General features: G+C 37.5%; 1 protein-coding gene across 24 annotated transcripts in view; it reads left to right on the top strand.

Annotated features, from left to right (window-relative positions):
• NEB (nebulin) overlaps positions 1-18,859 on the top strand; it is a 200,919-nt gene that overhangs the window by 102,214 nt on the left and 79,846 nt on the right. For all 24 annotated transcript variants that reach the window (XM_072789183.1, XM_072789189.1, XM_072789188.1 and 21 more), the window contains exons 77-91: positions 1,211-1,522; positions 3,557-3,760; positions 5,053-5,157; positions 5,298-5,405; positions 5,773-6,084; positions 6,775-6,978; positions 7,807-7,911; positions 8,864-8,971; positions 10,568-10,879; positions 11,672-11,875; positions 12,739-12,843; positions 13,462-13,569; positions 14,410-14,721; positions 17,430-17,633; positions 17,953-18,057. In XM_072789183.1, coding sequence (XP_072645284.1) covers positions 1,211-1,522; positions 3,557-3,760; positions 5,053-5,157; positions 5,298-5,405; positions 5,773-6,084; positions 6,775-6,978; positions 7,807-7,911; positions 8,864-8,971; positions 10,568-10,879; positions 11,672-11,875; positions 12,739-12,843; positions 13,462-13,569; positions 14,410-14,721; positions 17,430-17,633; positions 17,953-18,057 — 2,808 coding nt within the window. The remainder of the gene's footprint in view (positions 1-1,210; positions 1,523-3,556; positions 3,761-5,052; positions 5,158-5,297; positions 5,406-5,772; positions 6,085-6,774; positions 6,979-7,806; positions 7,912-8,863; positions 8,972-10,567; positions 10,880-11,671; positions 11,876-12,738; positions 12,844-13,461; positions 13,570-14,409; positions 14,722-17,429; positions 17,634-17,952; positions 18,058-18,859) is intronic.

Raw genomic sequence — 18,859 nt, 5'->3', positions numbered from 1 at the left:
CTACAAGTCTCAGCTTCATTTAGTGATTCCCACATGTAGAAAGTTGGAAATAAAAAAAGACTAAGAAAACCATAAGATACCGTGTCCATTATACCTGCTAATCAATCGGGGATAGAGGTATATTCTTTAAAAATGGGTGTTTTATGGACACTAAAAATGGGTTCATATTTTGGAGCCTCAGAAGTTGAGCAGCAATTGATGCAGATGTTTGTAGAAAAAACATTGAAAGCAAATGTAAGTCCCCCAGCATACATGGGAATCCTTTCCTACTACTTTTATCTCCTTATTCTGGTGTTAAAGGAAGACTAGTTGATGGGTGCGTTTTAGAGTTTTCTTTCATCCTTTGTAACTTTCAGTGAGGTTCTCCTACCAGAATACCCCTAACTCGTTGAAAGGACAAATTGAGAAGTAAGCAAAGCTTTTCCTCAGCACCTACTTGTCTCTTCTCAGTAGCCCTTCCCTTCTCATGAGAAGCATCTCTTGAGGGTATCTAGGGCCCTCATTTTGTATTAGGGCTCCTCAGGAACCCAATCCAGGCTTTCCATCTTTTGGAGGGGCCCCATGCCTGAGACTTAGGCTTCATTCCTTCTATTATCAAGACATTTTCTAGAAAAGCTCACACTGATCATTTCATGGTAAAAATGGACCATAACATGTTATTCTTGAATTTTAAAAGTACAGAATGTTAACCTGAGGCATGACTCTCTCATGATGAAAGTTCAATGACATTACAGGTTAATAAGGGGAGATATCTTCTGGTGAGACTATTTAATGTAGCCCATTCTCTCAATCAGGGCATTCAGTATAAACTCTAATTACAAGAGAGATATTCTAACATATCTTTAATACAATTTTTAGAAAAAAAATAGCCACATCTTTAAGTAGATATTCTTTTAGATTGTACAAGATCTTTTCTCTTTCCATGTTAAGTAATCAAATGTAAAGTAGGTAGTGTAGTTTAACAGAAGGGAAAAATATTAAGAACTAGTAGCTCTCACCTACTTTTGATGTCATTTTGAACAAATTGCCTAAAATCCCTCTTATAGAAGCCTTTAGGCTTCTACTTTATAAAATGGAGTCAATAACATTAACCTTTCTCCTTATGCTAGGAAGGAAAACTCCAAGGAAATAATGTGTATATGAAATTATAAGATGTTATATAAATGAGATGTTCTTATCCATTAGGCTCCTATCACTTTTCTTTTTTCAGTACAAATACAAGGAAGGCTACCGCAAACAGCTTGGCCACCACATTGGGGCCCGAAATGTTGAGGATGACCCCAAGATAATGTGGTCAATACATGTGGCCAAGATCCAGAGTGACAGGGAGTACAAGAAAGACTTTGAGAAGTGGAAGACCAAGTTCAGCAGCCCCGTGGACATGTTGGGGTTGGTGCTGGCCAAGAAATGTCAGGTCCTCGTAAGCGACATAGACTACAAGCATCCCCTACATGAATGGATGTGCTTGCCTGACCAGAACGACGTCATTCAGGCCCGGAAGGCATATGACCTTCAGAGCGATGTGAGTGGGTCTAAGCATGTGTTTATTTATTTTAAAGATTTAAATAGCTTTATTAACCAGTTCATGAATGGGGCTGCAATCCATCCAGCAAGTAGAGAGTAACTCCAAAGAATTGTAAAAATGGAAGGTTTTTATTGGAAGGAGAGTAGGACAAGGAAGTTATTAGCATAAGAAAGGAAAGGATTGTTTCAGACAGGGTCACCTTCCCTTGGGGGGAAGAGAAAGTGATCTTATCAGGTGAATTACCTTTCTTTTCTTTTGGGACTAGAGAGTGTCCATATGACAGATTACCTCTGTGGTGCTGACCACATCAGCACATATTTAAAAGATTTTTTTTAAAGGGGTTCTAACTTTTCATGTCATGGAATCTTTTGGCAGTCCCTTGAGACCAGGGACAGCTTCTCAAGACAATGTCATGAGATGCACAAGATGCAGTATATTTATGTTTCAGAAGAAATTGATCAAATCAAAATATAGTTATGGAAGTATTAAATTGAATTTATGATGTAGTAATATGCGTGCTTTTTTAACATTAAATAAAAGATCTAGCACTGGATTTAATAACAGTTTAATTTCAAAGAAGTAATGAGCATAAATATTTGAAGATGCCTGCAACAACTGTAATAGCATATGAAAATACTTGTGATTTTTTATTGCTGACAAAGTCTCATATAGTGCTAATGCTACCGTGATCTGTTAGCCTATACTTATAACTGAGAGAAATGCTGTATTTCAATTAGAGGTTAATAAAATTAAAGACATTATATTTTTCTGTTCAAGTTCATTGATGCCAGGTTCAGAATTGCTGGTTTAATACAATCTAAATTTCCAAATGAATTGACCGCATTTTCATTTTTCTGACTGCTTAATTTAACCCATTACTTGTACAAGGAAGTTTAAGAGTGAACTGTACCTATTAAGAGAATTTTTCTAAGAACCTGAAAACAATATAACTCTCTAGAAACACGTGAGGCACTTTTGTTGTCCTCCAGCAGATTATCCCTGGGACTCAATTACTACTTCATTGGTATAGTATCTCCTTGGTTTTTTGATCAGGCTCTTACAAGCAGTCACTTTTGAAAGAATGATAAACATAGGGGCATTGTTAAAAAAAAAAAAAATTTCCCAAAAAGCCATACAAACAAAGAATGTTACCTTTACTGATGAGAAAAATTTTCCTTTAGCCAGTTATTTAAATTCAAAGAAGAAAAATGATGGAGAGATAAAATACATTTTTTCCTTCAATTATGACATAAGAAAGGGGATGGAGAATAAGTAAGATAAGAGTAAAAAATACAGGTACTCTTTGGTTTAGAAGCATGTATATAGAATCACATGAAAAAAAGGTGCCCTTTTTGTTGTCCCCAGAAAACACATGAACTCAACATGTGATCAGCTAGTAGTGTTCATCTTTATGATATAGGGTCAGTGCCTGCTGGGATAAGAACAAGCCATATTCTGATGGAGTAGTATTCCCATACAGGGAGCACAGACAATCAAATCGGAGAATGCTTTCTATCAGGTGGCAGTCACTAATTGCCTTAAAATGGTTTTGCATCAACGAAATTGCGTATTGTTAGATTTTATGAGTCTTTACGTGCTGCCAAAGTGAGTACAGAGTTGAGGAGTCTTTATTTTTTTTATTATTTATTTATTTATTTATTTATTTATTTATTTATGATAGTCACACACAGAGAGAGAGTCAGAGACACAGGCAGAGGGAGAAGCAGGCTCCATGCACCGGGAGCCCGACGTGGGATTCGATCCCGGGTCTCCAGGATCGCTCCCTGGGCCAAAGGCAGGCGCTAAACCGCTGTGCCACCCAGGGATCCCTGAGGAGTCTTTAAACCAGCAAACATTGGCTACCTTCAGGGACAGAGTGTTGGGCTAGCCACTCTACAGCAAAGTCAGTCAGTCTTGGGTCTTCCCAGAAATTCACACAGTAAGATTCAGAGCTATACAGTGTGTCTATATGCTAACTCCAGGTCACACACCAGGCTGTCTAGGTAATATTTGGCATTATTTCATTTTCAGGTTATTTACAAGTCTGATCTGGAGTGGCTGAGGGGCATTGGATGGGTGCCCATTGGCTCTGTAGAGGTCGAGAAAGTGAAGAGAGCTGGAGAAATCCTGAGTGAAAGGAAGTACCGCCAGCCAGCAGACCAGCTCAAATTCACATGCATTACAGACACCCCAGAGATTGTCCTGGCAAAGAATAATGCCCTGACGATGAGCAAAGTGAGTATCCAACTGTTTCCATTTCCTGAGTTCTACCTTCCATGGACTTGGCTCATAAAGTGAGAAACGCCCTAAAGGGTTTTCAGAGAAAGGAGAGGTAATGGGCCTGATTCTCACACATGTCTTCAACAGAGCATCTATTTGATTTCTAGTTGGACCTGCGTGTGTTTCTCAACACTGTATCCCCCAGTTCTCTGTGTGCATGAGGAAGCGTAGCCTGGGATAATTTCTCGGGAGAAATGCACGTACTCTTCTGAGCAGTGACATGGAGGCATCCATCGATCCATTACTTGTCCTTGTACATTCTTCTAGGCAGAGCAGACTCAAACTTCTCTTTATGCATCCTGGAAGGAATAAACAGCCATTTAGTATTTTGTTCTGAACTCTGGGAGACCGTGTTTATAGCAATGCCAGTGAACAACTCAAATTAGTTCCTTGGTTTGTTTGATTGCGGAAGTCTACTTTAGGAAGTGAGCTGCTACTATTGCTTTTAGTGTCATTACACAGGATAGATAATCACTTCTTTTTTCTGGAGTTCTAGCAATCTGTTTATTGATACTTGGCTCATTCTTTATCCAATAGATAGGTCCTTAATATTCACATTTTAGATTGAATTGAACTTACCTGAATTCTTCCGCACCTGCTTGGACATCTTCCAACATTCGGTGCTCAATGCAGAGTATGACATCAACTCTCAGCAAAATCCAAAGCTTGAAGTATTAAAACCCCAGAAATTCTATTTTATCCCATGCCTATCACAGCAACTACAGTGATAAGAATAGGAAACACCATAAAATCTGCTGAGTGCCTAAGACTCCAGCATCTTACATATGTTATGGTTAATCTTCAAAAGCACTCAGTAAAAATATTATCTACCCTCTTAGAAATGAGGAATTCAAGGCATTATGTACCTTTCTCAAGATTACACAGCTTGGACATAGTGGAATTGGGTTTGAACTTGGGATTAACTCTGGAGTCTAGGGACTTCTATATCATAATACTATAGCCGGGTTCCATCCTTGGAGGTCCTATGAGTAAGCTTGAGATTCACTGGAAGAAAAGAATTAATAATTGAAACCATTATATCACTTCATATTAGCTATGAAGCTATCATATGGCAGCTTAAATATCATCATGTTTCACTCTCCCCAGTACCCTTTTGCTTCCCTCACCTGTAAAATAGCCTTACGAGGGCTTTTAGGATTTTTTTTTTTACACTAAAATGTGTTAAATTTGAAAATAACTGTAATATATGAGCTTTAACAAAGGGTTTTACCTCACTTTCCCCATAGCATTTATATACAGAAGCTTGGAATGCTGACAAAGCCTCCATCCACGTGATGCCAGACACCCCAGAAATCATATTGGCCAAGAGCAATTCTGTCAATATCAGCCAAGTAAGAAGCTTCCTGATTGTCTCTTAAGCCTTTCTCGGATTCATTAACCTACTTCTACCTTACACTTTCCTGTCTGGAATTGGCCTATTAACTTTTCTAAACCACTCTTATTTTTCTGTTACGTATTATCCTCTGTCTAGAAACTTTACACCAAGGGATGGGATGAATCAAAGATGAAGGACTATGATCTGAGGGCTGATGCTATTTCCATCAAAAGTGCCAAGGCCTCAAGGGACATCGCCAGTGATGTAAGTGCCCTTTATCTAACCCCCTTTGGTGTCACACTGCAGAATGGCCACTATGAGGCCGGTTGGCCACATTTTGCAATTGTTTCCACGTGTATTCCCTACTCCTGCTTCCTACTTTCTATGACTTTTTCCCTTTGTTGTCACAGAGAATAGTTTGGAATTGTAGCTGGAAGGCCTGCACCAGTGAAGATAAATGAATATACCACCGTTATGCTTATGATAGAGCTTAAGATTATTCAGAGATGCCAAAATGTTTGTGATATGAAGTTCTTATCCATTCTCTTGTGGGTGTTCACGTCTTCTGCAGTTGTTGGCATCTATACAGTCTTAAAACTAGGTTTCTAAAGCTGTATTTCTCTCATTTTAGTACAAATACAAAGAAGCATATGAGAGACAGAAAGGCCACCACATTGGAGCCAAGAGCGTTGAAGATGATCCCAAGATTATGTGTGCCATACATGCAGGGAAGATTCAAAGTGAAAGGGAGTACAAGAAGGAATTCCAGAAATGGAAGACCAAATTCAGTAGCCCAGTGGACATGTTAGGCATCGTGATGGCCAAGCAATGTCAAACTTTGGTCAGTGACATTGATTATCGAAATTACCTACATCACTGGACATGCTTACCTGATCAAAACGACATTATCCAAGCAAAGAAGGCCTATGAACTGCAGAGTGATGTACGTAACACAAACTTTGGGAAAGACGGGATGAGAGGGCATAGATTTATTAATTGTCCACTCCTGTGGACCCCTGTGTGAATAGACTCATGGATTATGCACTGCACACATCCAGGAAGGCACCACTCGCATTGTTTAATACATAACCCGTATTCAGGAGTTATGCCCTAGGAATCAAAGAATAGAGATGAAGAATCCTACTTAGGCCATGTCTTTCATTTACTGGCCTAGATTCCAGACTGTTTTCTTCATGTCATCTGTACTTTCTGGCAATGAAAATATATTGCCAACAAACACAAATTATCTGACTACTTTTAAAGTAACTGCCACTATTGTACTATATCCACGGACCAAAGTTTTCTTCAGTTATTATAGAATTAAAATGGAATGAGATTCAACAAAATTTCCTTTATAAAAGTGTTTTCAGTTCTATAATTTTTTGGAAATATCAAATAATTACCATGAAATTCAATATTATTACGATTTTATCACTCCTCACAGCTAGGATGTATAATTATGCTTTTACAAATTACTGTGCCATTGATATTAAAACCCCTGAGTCCTATAAAATCGCAGGTCCTATTTTTTTGGAACTACCATCTTCTGTACTAGATCCCATGTACCTTATTTTTCAATTATGAGATGGTGTGTCTAACCATAGAACATAATTTCTGTGTAACATCTTTGTAGAGTGTATATAAGGCAGATTTGGAGTGGCTGCGTGGCATCGGCTGGATGCCAGAAGACTCAGTAGAAATGAACAGAGTGAAGAATGCTCAAGGCCTGGTGAATGAAAGACTTTACAGGACGCGGCCAGAGGCCTTGAAATTCACTTCCATTGTTGACACTCCAGATGTTGTCCTGGCAAAAGCCAATTCTCTGCAAATAAGTGAGGTAAGAACCATCCTATTACCAAGCATTCCTTTTGCGGGACTCTGTTTTCAAAGGATGCCACCCAAACTGAACAAGTGGACTGTTCCCCTTGGAAGACTTATAGTGAAGGGAGCAATTCTAAGAATCTCTTGACTAATTTGGTAAAGGCACATGCAAAGTAGAACAAATATTTCTTTGACTCCTATTAAATACTAAAACACGTAGCATAATGCTGCATTTTAAATGGTTTGACATTGTATTGGTCAGGGTTCTCCAGAGAAATAGAGCCAATAGGTGATGTCGATATGTATAGATACATGTAGATATGTGTGTATGTACGTGTATATATGTGTGCACGTATATGTATATGAGAGATGTAGGTAGATCTATAGACTATGTCTGTACACATACACAGAGGAAGAGAGATTTATGTGATGGAGCTGGGCCATATGGTTATGGAGGCTGGCAAGCCTAAAACCTGCAGAAAAGGCTGGAGACCTAGCAGAGAGTCGCAGTTCAAGTCCAAAGGCAGTTTGCTGACAAAGTTCCTTCTTGCTCCGCAGAGGTCAGTCTTTTCTCTATTAAGGCCTTCAGCTGTTTGGACAAGACCCAGCCACATTACAGAGGGTAGTCTACTTTACCAAAGTCTACTGAGAAGAACGTTAGTCTCATCTGCAAACTACCTTCACAGAAACATCTTTAATGATGTGTGACTAAATATCTGGGTATTGTGGCCTATGCCAAGTTAACACATATAATTAACCACCCAAAAATTTTTTTCAGGTTAGTCTCTAAGTCTTAATGTTTCATATATTCACTACTCAAGTAATATTTCCCTTCTCTCCACAGAAACTATATCAAGATGCATGGAATAAAGATAAAACCAACATCACCATTCCTTCTGACACGCCAGTCATGCTGCAGGCCCATATTAATGCCCTGCAAATCAGCGATGTAAGAGGCATAAATATGAAGTGAAAATACCTTCATAGGAAAATATATGTCAGCTTTGGGAGTGTGGTATAACGACAAGTTACCTATCTTAGAACTGTGTACAGTTTTTGGTGCTAAACATTTTCTCTTTAGCTTCCATTCCTAATGCAATATGAATGGAAATTCTCTCTTTTAAATGTTAGTTTAAATACATGGCTGGGTCCCAGGACTACAAAGAGTTGGGATATCTGAATTCTATTGTTGTCTTCCTTTCAATCTTGAAAGCATTGTTCTATATCCATTGTCCATAGCTCAGTTTCATCATATATTAATTGAGAATATTGAAATACCTAGTTGAATTTCTCTTACTTGAGGGAGTATGAGGTGACAGTCTCATTTATCTTTATAGGTTTTTGATTGATCCAGAACATTATTGTTTGACATTTCAAAGCCATTAGCTTTGTGTCTTATTTTCCACTTCAGAAAGTTAAAAGACAATTTTAAGTCATATCCAAAGGATAAGATATCTATCTCACGTCCCTTTAGCAGGGACCTCTGAAAAGTCAAAAGGCAACATTAGGAAAAAAAAATCTTACCGGACCTTACATGATACCTTGATGAAGGTTTTCTAGCTTCACAGTTGATTCTTAGTTTCCATGTATTGTGTGTTGGGTATTTTCAGATGTGTACCGTATTGTGATGAAGACAAGTATTCAAACATTTAGTAGATCTAGATGTTTAGCTTTAAAATCTTAGTTCAAAAAAATAAAAAATAAAATAAAATAAAAATAAATCTTAGTTCAGAAGTATCCTGCACTCTATTAAGGAAATAGCCAACAACCAGAGGAACTCAGAAATACCTGTTTTTCCTTATCCTGTCTTCATTTACATTTTGTCATATTCATATTTTGAGTACTTTGAGTATTCACTTATTTTCAATTTTTGTAAACAAACCTGTGTTTTCCCTCAATAGAAACTTTACCAAAAAGACTGGAATGAGACCAAGCAGAAAGGCTATGACTTCAAAGCAGATGCCATTGAAATCAAGCAAGCCAAAGCCTCCAGAGATATTGCCAGTGAGGTATGGCCTCTATTTCCTTGTGGTTTATCTCTACTTTTAACAAATAGAGTAATTTTTTTTTTTAAGAATTAAGGGGGGAGGTTAAAAAAAATCTATGTAAACAATTTTATTTTGTTTTGCACTAAAGACTTTCTCTACTTAAAAACATTAGAATGGGGTCACCTGGGTGGCTCATACAGTTAAGCATCTCCCCTCAGCTCAGGTCATGATCTCAGGGTCCTGGGATCAAGCCCCATGTCAGGTTTTGGGCTCAGTGGGGAGTCTGCTTCTCCCTCTCCCTCTGCCTGCTGCTCCTCCTGCCTGTGTTCATGCTCTCTCTCATTCTCTCTCCCTGTCAAATACATCTTTAAATAAATAAAAATATTAAAATGAAATGAAGCACATTAAGGTTAGCATAGATGAGGTATGTGTATAACTTCTTGGTTGTTTCTAAGTAGAAGTGAAAAAAACACGAAGAATCTATGCAGAATTCTTGGGAAAAATTCAGGAACCAATAGATTTGATTATTGACCAGTGTCATTTTATCCCCCAAATATTTATGACATTCTCCATAAATATAGATCGCAGTTGAAAGTTTCATGTAAGACAAGACTGAAATCACATTTTATACATAAGATTTTATACTGGAGGCTTATGTATAAGGCTCTCAGCAACCTTTTGAAGTTCATTTAATGGTAATTTAAAAACTTAGTCAAAATAATTATCCTACCAAGCTCCCTACCTCCCACCCTCAGCTCCAAATCTTTAAGCAATCCTGTTCCCTTTGTCTGGGTTCTTGTCTATTTTTTATCTTGTATATCCACCTGTTTCTTCCCTTTTATTTCTCATTTTTATCTCTAAATACAATAGCCAATCTATAGTATCTGCCTAATTCCCGCTTGTCTCTCCCTCCCTTTTGTCCAAACTTTTCTATGTTATCCAAATATAGAAAAGACATTATCTTACTCTAGTCCTAAGACACTTTTAGGACAAGTGTGAACAAGATGGAAACTCTTGTTCCCAGGCCTTTTGTTGTCATCTAATTCAAACCAATGACCTTGCTTCCATTCTTGTGAACTATGCACCTTTTTACCTGTCTCCAAAACCACACAAATAACTTTTTCCTACTGAGGTATTGTTAGTACTCTTGGGGGACCAACTGACTTAATGTTCCACCATTCAGGCAACCTTAGAGACCCATGATTACACCCACTGTGTCTTATTTTCCACATCTGAAAAATGTAATAATAATAATAGTATGTACTTCACAGAGATGTTGGGAAGATTAAATGGGATTGTAGTTGCTACTAAACTATTTTTTACTAAAAAAACTCAGCAGTTTCACACAGATCAACCTCATACATTTGAAGCACTCATAATAGTGTCTGGCGTGTAGTCATTGCTCAGTAAATGTCAGCTATAATTTTTTGTAATTACCCTTATTCACCATACTATTTCCTTCCTGATTTATTCCCATTCTCTATCAAACTACCTAAAATAGCCCTATTTTTCTCAAAGTGAACCGAAATATATAATGACTGCCAATATTCGGAAAACATTTAATGAAAAGTCCTCTTACTACATTATTTTCATATGTCTGATTTTTCACCACTTTAGTACAAGTACAAAGAAGGTTACCGTAAGCAACTGGGCCACCATGTGGGTTTCCGCACCCTACAAGATGACCCCAAATTGGTATGGTCGATACACGCTGCCAAGATCCAGAGTGACAGAGAATACAAGAAAGCTTATGAGAAGTCTAAAGGAATTCACAATACACCATTGGACATGATGTCAATTGTTCAGGCCAAGAAGTGCCAGGTCCTGGTTAGCGATATTGATTATCGCAATTATCTGCACCAGTGGACATGTTTGCCAGATCAGAATGATGTGATCCAGGCTAAGAAGGCCTACGAACTGCAGAGTGATGTGCGTATATTTATCACCAGACTCTTGGGGGAGATGTGTGTCTCTGTGAATAGCGTCATGGTGTACCCCCTAGGGATATAATTTAAGTGGTAATCTTAATAGAACCTAACATAATCTGTATATTTCATGGTTATAGAATCATTTGGAACATTGTCTTGTGGAGGATTCCTTCTTATGTGCCAAGGTCTTATTTTTTTTTAAGACAAAAAAAATCTCTTATTCTATGTAATTAGAAAATTTCAGTCCCAATTGTTTTTAACCCATTATGTTTGCATGATCAGATATCTGAATTTCAGAAACAAATTTGAATGTAAGGAAATGTTGGATTTTAAGTTTATCTGGTACACATAGAAAAAATGTATATGTACATATATTTATAGATTGGTGTATACAGATAAAAGTATATATTTTTTCCTCATTATATATGCCTCTGAAGACCTTATTCTCCCAAATTCTTACAGATGTTATTCTCAGTAGTGCAAAAAAGGCAGATTTCAAGTGGTGAGCACAGATGCTCAACCTTGTATAAAAACAAAACAATGTGCCATTGCTGTGATTCCACAAGGGTCACTCGTCAGCCCTGTTCCAATTCCTGTAGGGTTACGTGAACTTCTCCCAGAGATGTGTGCCAGAGATATAACACCCAAATATTAATATTTAATGTTGATCCTTCCATTCCATGGGAGTGGCCACCCAGCTAGTTTAAATAGAGGTAGTGTGTGGCCTGCTGGCATCGTGGTCTAGTGAGCAGACTTGACTCTTTTGAACTCTGTGGTCCCTTCCTTCATATAGAACGTGTACAAATCAGACCTGGAATGGTTAAAGGGTATAGGATGGTTGCCAGAGGGTTCTGTGGAAGTGATGAGAGTGAAGAATGCCCAGAATCTCCTGAATGAGAGGTTGTATCGTATAAAGCCTGAGGACTTCAAATTCACCAGCATTGTTGATACCCCTGAAGTCATCCAGGCAAAGATCAATGCTGTACAGATCAGTGAGGTAAGCGGGGTTGATGATGCGTTCGGACGTATTGAAGAAGTCTCCATAAGAACTGTGTGACATTTAAGTTGCTACTACCAGGATTAGAACCTTGAACATTCATGTATCCAGATAGAATTTCACAGTCAATCAATTAATGGTATCCACAGTTCAGTTACCTAGATGACTCTTTGACATAGATGCGGTGGGCATCTTTATATTCCGCAGACTCTGATACACATTCTGAATACATTTTGAGGTCTTGCTTGTAATGCAAGTCTACCAGGTAATACCATGATCACAGAACTGCCACCTTTTATTGCTTTTCAATCATGAGGGAAATTGAAAAGTCCAGGGGTGGCCTGAATATTAGATACCATGATAGTTATTTGGGCCAAGAAAGCCAGGATTTGATTAGGGATGTGGATTATCATAGTTACCTGCCATGTAGGTTTACCTGCCAGATGATTACATGTGACTTAATGAAAAAGGATCATTTTACTACTGTATTTCTGATTCATTTTCCACTTATATTACATCACACATCAATGTATTCTTCTTGTTGGAGTCATTATTGGCACCTTTTAAATAACACAAATGAAGGGGTGCCTGAGTGGTTCAGTCAGTTGAGCATTCGATTCTTGATCTCAGCTCAGGTCTTGATCTTAAGGTCGTGAGTTCAAGCTCCATGTTGGGCTCCACGCTGCTGTGGAGAGTACTTAACAACAACAAAAAAAATTCACATGATGAAAACAAAATGTGATCTAGATTTATATCATTTATATCTGCGAACATCCAAAGAGAACTGTTAATTGTCCCTATAATTTTATTCGTGCAGTAATTGGCCTATTTTCTTATCAACCACCTTTTTTCCTTTTTACCAGCCATTGTATCGTGATGCCTGGGAGAGAGAGAAAGCGAATGTGAATGTGCCAGCGGACACTCCAGGGATGCTGCAGTCCAAGATCAATGCCATACAGATCAGTGATGTAAGGAGCTACACACTCACTTGGTTTACACATATTTTCTGCCTCACTGAAACTTAAGTTGATATGTTTTAGAGGAAATTTAGCAAAAGGCATTTCCCTATCATTCCTTTGATTTCTAATATTTAAACAAATGAGAAGTGCCACGTGTGAGCACCCATGTACACAGGCATGCGTATGCATATGCACGTTGTGTTTATAAATAGAGATGTGTGTCCTTGTTGGAAGGAAAAATGCACTGCTTTCACCAAAACACCACATAAAAACATACATATGCAAGTATAGTATTACTTGGTTCTCTTTTTAGTGGCCCATCATTGATTTTTCCTTTTAAAGCCGAACGCTATGTATTTTTCTCATTTTTACATGATTTACTGTCTCCTAATTTCTTTCTTGAAAAAAATGAACTTTACTAAGTTGCATTTAAAAATCTACTGGAAAAAAATAAAAATAAATAAAAATCTACTGGAACTTAATTTCATTATGAAACCAGCCTATTTTATAAATCTTAAGGGGAGACTAATTTTCCATGTGACTTCACAGGTTTTCTTACCCATCAGTAACGCTGACTCAGTGGCTCCCTCTTCAGATTAACTGTGGCATTGCAATCTCCATTTGCAGAAACATTATAAACAAGCTTGGGAAGATGTCAAGATGACGGGTTATGACCTGCGGGAAGATGCCATCCCAATTCAGCACGCCAGGGCTTCCAGGGATATCGCCAGTGATGTGAGAGCTCCTTTTTTCCCCAGCCTTAACCAACACTAATAGATGACATATGGGAGTCAATACTTTTCTAATCTTTAGCTTAATTCCCAATACACTTAAGTAGAATGGAGATCATCATGATTACTGTCTTGCTTTGAAATCTCAAATCTAAGAATAACTTGTACAACAGTTCGGTGCCCCTTTTGCATCGGGCTTGGTTCTGTTCTTCTTATGTTTAAGCACAGGTTTTTATTTTCTTTTCACTATCTTCTCAAAATCATGTAATTTACAAGCACTTATAAAAATTCAATGGATACAAAAAGTTCTGTTTCTTGAAGTGCAGCATACGTAAGTTTCTCCTGTGATAATTTTAAACATACAGAATGTTCTTGTCCAGTGGATGGACAAGCATTTTTAAAAAGTTATATGTTAAAATGTGCTAGAAATATATTTTTCCATTTACGGGATTATAAATTTTAGAATAAAAATGTTTCAAAGTTTACACTTTAATTTATTGACTAGATTCTTTGTTTAAATAAATTTAAAGTATGAAGCACTGGTGCTACTTGATTGTGGCAAAACGTGAAGGTAGTAGACAGTGACTCAAGGTTGGGAAACACTAGATAAGCCTATATTGGGGATAATCTAGAAGCACACTTCTTGCCTTAGAGATGCTCATAATGTATTCATGCATGTAGACATAGAAGACAAACCAATGTGTTAAGAATCATAAAATTTAGAGTATGGACTTAAAAACAGTGCCCAAAAGAGGCTAATGTAGGGGAGATGGACTTATTTGGAGCAAACTGTTTAGAAAAAGAGAATTAAGAAAAATGACTCTTTTTTGTTCACACATACCAGTATCTATACAAAACCGCTTACGAGAAACAGAAAGGCCATTATATTGGATGTCGCAATGCCAAGGAAGACCCTAAGCTGGCTTGGGCAGCAAGTGTGTTAAAAATGCAGAATGACAGGCTGTACAAAAAGGCCTACAATGACCACAAGGCCAAGATCTCCATCCCAGTGGACATGGTGTCCATCAATGCTGCCAAAGAAGGCCAGGCCTTAGCAAGTGATGTGGATTATCGCCAGTACCTGCACCACTGGTCTTGCTTTCCCGACCAGAATGATGTGATCCAAGCCAGGAAAGCCTACGACCTGCAGAGTGATGTAAGTTGTTGCTTGTGCAGAGAGTACCAGCCGAGGTGCCTGAGGAGTGAGCTGTTCTCTAGGGAAAAAGCCTTCCACAGCTTTGCCTGGTCATTCCTCCTAGGCCTTGGGAAAATACAACTCCCTTCCCTTTAGTGTTTTACCAACTTCACTGAATGCCTACCTTACTGCTAGGCTTATTTAGAAAGTTTTCTTTTTTACTGTTGGTGGTGCTACCAGAATTTTTCTGTAGATTCCTTAATGTGTGCTGTGTTTGTAGTTTCCTAAACATGAAAAATTCCCATGGCCTCTCAATTGAAGAATGACAGGGATATTTCCTTAAAATTAATTTCAAAGGTTAGCAGCATGCTCCAAACTCCCTAGTTTCCCTTAATGTAGTAGTCTTCACAGTGTGGTGTTTCATTAGTTTATCTAAAGTGTTTTTAGACTTATTTATATGTTTTGCCCATTCTACTGGAAATCATGGGTTCTTTTAATTATTTAAACTTGGTTCCCATGAACTTCAAGGAATGCTTTCTCATAATGAATAAATTTGATATAGAAAAGTATACCCATCTTGAAATGAGTTGCCAAGTGGTGGATTTAGGCCAGTTTTTAGAGAAATGCAGTCTGTGCATTAACCTGAATAACATTAGTATACGAAGGAATGCATATGAATCAAGTTTCTAAAGAATGAGAAAGGGAAACTTCAAAATCTGTATGTAATCCTTTTTGGGAATCCCTTCTTTTGAATTTTGGGTATCCATCATACTTTATACGCTAAAACATAAAATGTCCTTCTTCACTAAGATAGAAGTTTTACTCCATAATTCACTCCTCATACTATCTTTCTAGCTTGTTATTTGTATCCTATTAACTAGTTACTAAAATACCATTTCTGAAGAACAGAATGATTTTTTTATGAAATTAATAACTTGTGTTTGACATAGAGCAATTTTATCTGGTTAACCACTTACCTATATCTGAGAAAACAAGTTCAAATAACCAAGAAAATGTAAATCCTAATTCAAAAGGAAGTGCTATCTTGGGAAAATGAAAAGCCAACTGAGATCAAAATTGTGGAACCAGGGATTGAATTTTTGTTTTAAAATTAAAGTACAGTTTACATAAGTAAAGTACATAATATCACATTAGTTTCAAGTGTAAAACATAGTGATTCAACCAGTCTTTGCCCACCAGAAGTGTAGCTACCATCTGTGACCATACAGTGCTATTTCAACACTGTTGACTATATTCCCTGTGCCGTACCTTTCATCCCAATGACTTATTCATTCCATAACTGGACGCCTGTATCCCCCATTCCCCTTCACCCATTTTGCCCAACCCTCCACCCCTTCCCTCTTTATAATCGTCAGGGTTTTTCTATATCTGTGGATCTGTTTCTGCTTTTTTTGTTTGCTTGTTTTTATTCATTTGTTTTTGTTGTTTAGATTCCACATATAAGTGAAATCGTGTGGTATTTGTCTTTCTCAGTTTGACTTATTTCGCTTAGCATAGTACCCTCTAGGTCCATCTATGTTGTCACAAATGGCAAGACCTCATCCTTTTTTTTATCCTGAGTAATATTTCATGCGTGTGTGTGTGTGTGTGTGTGTACACACACCACATCTTTGTTATCCATCCATCTCTTGATTGCTTCCATACCTTGGCTATTGTCAATAATGCTGCAGTAAACATTTAGGTTGCTTGTATGTTTTTGAATTAGTGTTTTCATTTTCTTTGGGTAAATACCCAGTAGTGGAATTACTGGATCATACAGTATTTCTACACTTAATTTTTTGAAGAACCTTGTTACTGTTTACCACCGTAGGATTGGATTCTTAATTACCCCTTTAAAATACACCATGTGCCAGGTATTGTGCTAAGCACTGAAGATACAATGATGAATGAAGAGGAAGAACCAAGACAAAGTTCCAGACTTTAGGGAGTTTACATTGATAACAAATAAACAGATTTTAACTAGACAATATCAATAAAAAGTCTGATGGCTGAGAAATAATGATCGATGGTGCTATGAAAAAGTGAGGTGGGGAAAGATTATCTAAGGAATTACTACATTAATGGGGATTGCAAGGGAGCACCGGAGCTGGTTCTATGAGGAAGACACAGCGCATTCCTACAGAATGACCAATATATGCAAAGGGAGAGGGCTGTATACGAACCACAAACCAAAAAGCCAGTGTGGTCAGAATGCATAGGTCAAAGGGAAGCATATAAGATGGTGCTAGATTATCATCACCTTCTAGTCCATGTAAAGAATTTGATCTTTTTCCTAAGGCCAGTGGGAAACCATGCAATGGGAGGAATGTTGTGGTGTCAGATTAGAATTGTGAATTTTATAAGGATCGTTCTGGCTGCTGTGCAGAGAACTTATTGGAAAGCCCGTTATTATTGCTTTAAAAGTCCACCAGAGCTAGTATGAGGTTACTTAAATATTATTGAAAACCTTCCCTGCATCCCATAGAGAGAGAGCTCCTTCTGCATCATTCTGCTTTATGAGTGCATAGGTGCCCCGCCACAGAAAAAGCAGACTAGAACGTTGCTGGGCTCTAACGCATCCTGCTCTGCACATGATGAATTGTGTTTGTTGGGCCAGTGCTCAATTTTAATTAGTTTGTGGGAGGTAAAATATACCATAAAACTGCTTTCTTACTTTATCATAATTAAAAACAAACCCTGCCTCTACCTAACTTTGTTTTCTTTCCCAGGCCATCTATAAGGCTGACTTGGAGTGGTTACGTGGCATTGGCTGGATGCCCGAAGGGTCTCCTGAAGTGTTGAGAGTCAAAAATGCTCAGAAGATCCTACTAGACAGTGTCTATCGGACACCTGTAGTGAGCCTCAAGTACACAAGTATTGTTGACACACCGGAAGTTGTCCTTGCTAAGTCGAATGCTGAAAATATTAGTATTGTAAGTCTCTTTTCCTCATCTATGTTAAAATTAAGTCATGTTTGTGACTGATAATTAACCCAGTAATCTATCTGTAAAATGATACCATTGATGATTTTAGGTTTTAATATGTAATGTTAGTAGGATTGTTTTATTGTTATTTATAGATTTTAAACAAAAATATTAATTTCATATTAAATTTGAGTAACTTAGGTGAAAAACTTTTAGGTGTTTTTCCTTAATATGAAAAAATTTGGGATCAGAAAAGTTGAAAGTTGTGCACTGAACTAGAATAATTAAAAATTGCAAAGTAATGTTGTTATTGTGTTTTCTTCCGCAGCCAAAGTACAGAGAAGTTTGGGACAAGGATAAAACTTCAGTCCACATCATGCCAGATACTCCAGAAATTAATCTCGCTAGAGCCAATGCTCTTAATGTGAGCAATGTAAGTACCTCAACAGACTCCCTTTTTGCTTAGAAAGTCACCCAGTTGGTGCTGTGATATCCCTGGGGAGCTCTTTATAGGCAAGAGAGAAAAGATTGGCTGGCTGGGGATGGGGAAAACTCTTTACCATCAGCCCTCTGACCAGGAGTGAGGAAAGGAGCAGATCCCTGGCTCTGAGTCACCCAGCAAGGTCAGCGACCAACCTGGTGAGCCAATGTCAATGTGACAAAAGGGAGAAGAGAATAAGTTACAGGAAAGCTGAAAAAGGAATGAATGAAGAGACATATGAACAAGAAAGGGGCATTAATGACAGATGAACACAAAATAATTATGGGAATTCTTTGCAAAACTTTATACAAATTAACTTTAAAACCTGGATCTGTAGGGGATTTTTAGGAAATCATAAATTACCCAAATGACTCCGGAAAAAATTAAAACATAGAGCAAGAAATTAAGATTATTAAGGACTCTTCTTTCTCCTCTCAGATGTCAGGGTCATCCAGGTGATCTCATAGGAGAATACTTTCAAAAGGTTAAGACTTTAAGTGATTGAGGATTGATCTGTGTTATCCAAGTTAGTAGATGAAGTTTACTCTCAAACCCAGATTTTTTTTAGTTCAGATAAAAAATATATTTGACTACACAGACAAAAATGTATTACATAATTTAGAAGAGTATAACAATATGTGTAATAAAACTAAATAAAAAGATTTTTAAATAACATAATAAGTTTACATTAAATATCCTTTAGTACATTGAAATATGGAGAATACTTTTTCTTTTGTACAAAAAGAGTCAATTG

This window comes from Canis lupus, chromosome 20 (assembly GCF_048164855.1).
Source record: "Canis lupus baileyi chromosome 20, mCanLup2.hap1, whole genome shotgun sequence".
Classification (NCBI taxonomy): Eukaryota; Metazoa; Chordata; class Mammalia; order Carnivora; family Canidae; genus Canis; species Canis lupus.
This window is presented reverse-complemented; position numbering and strand designations above follow the sequence as displayed.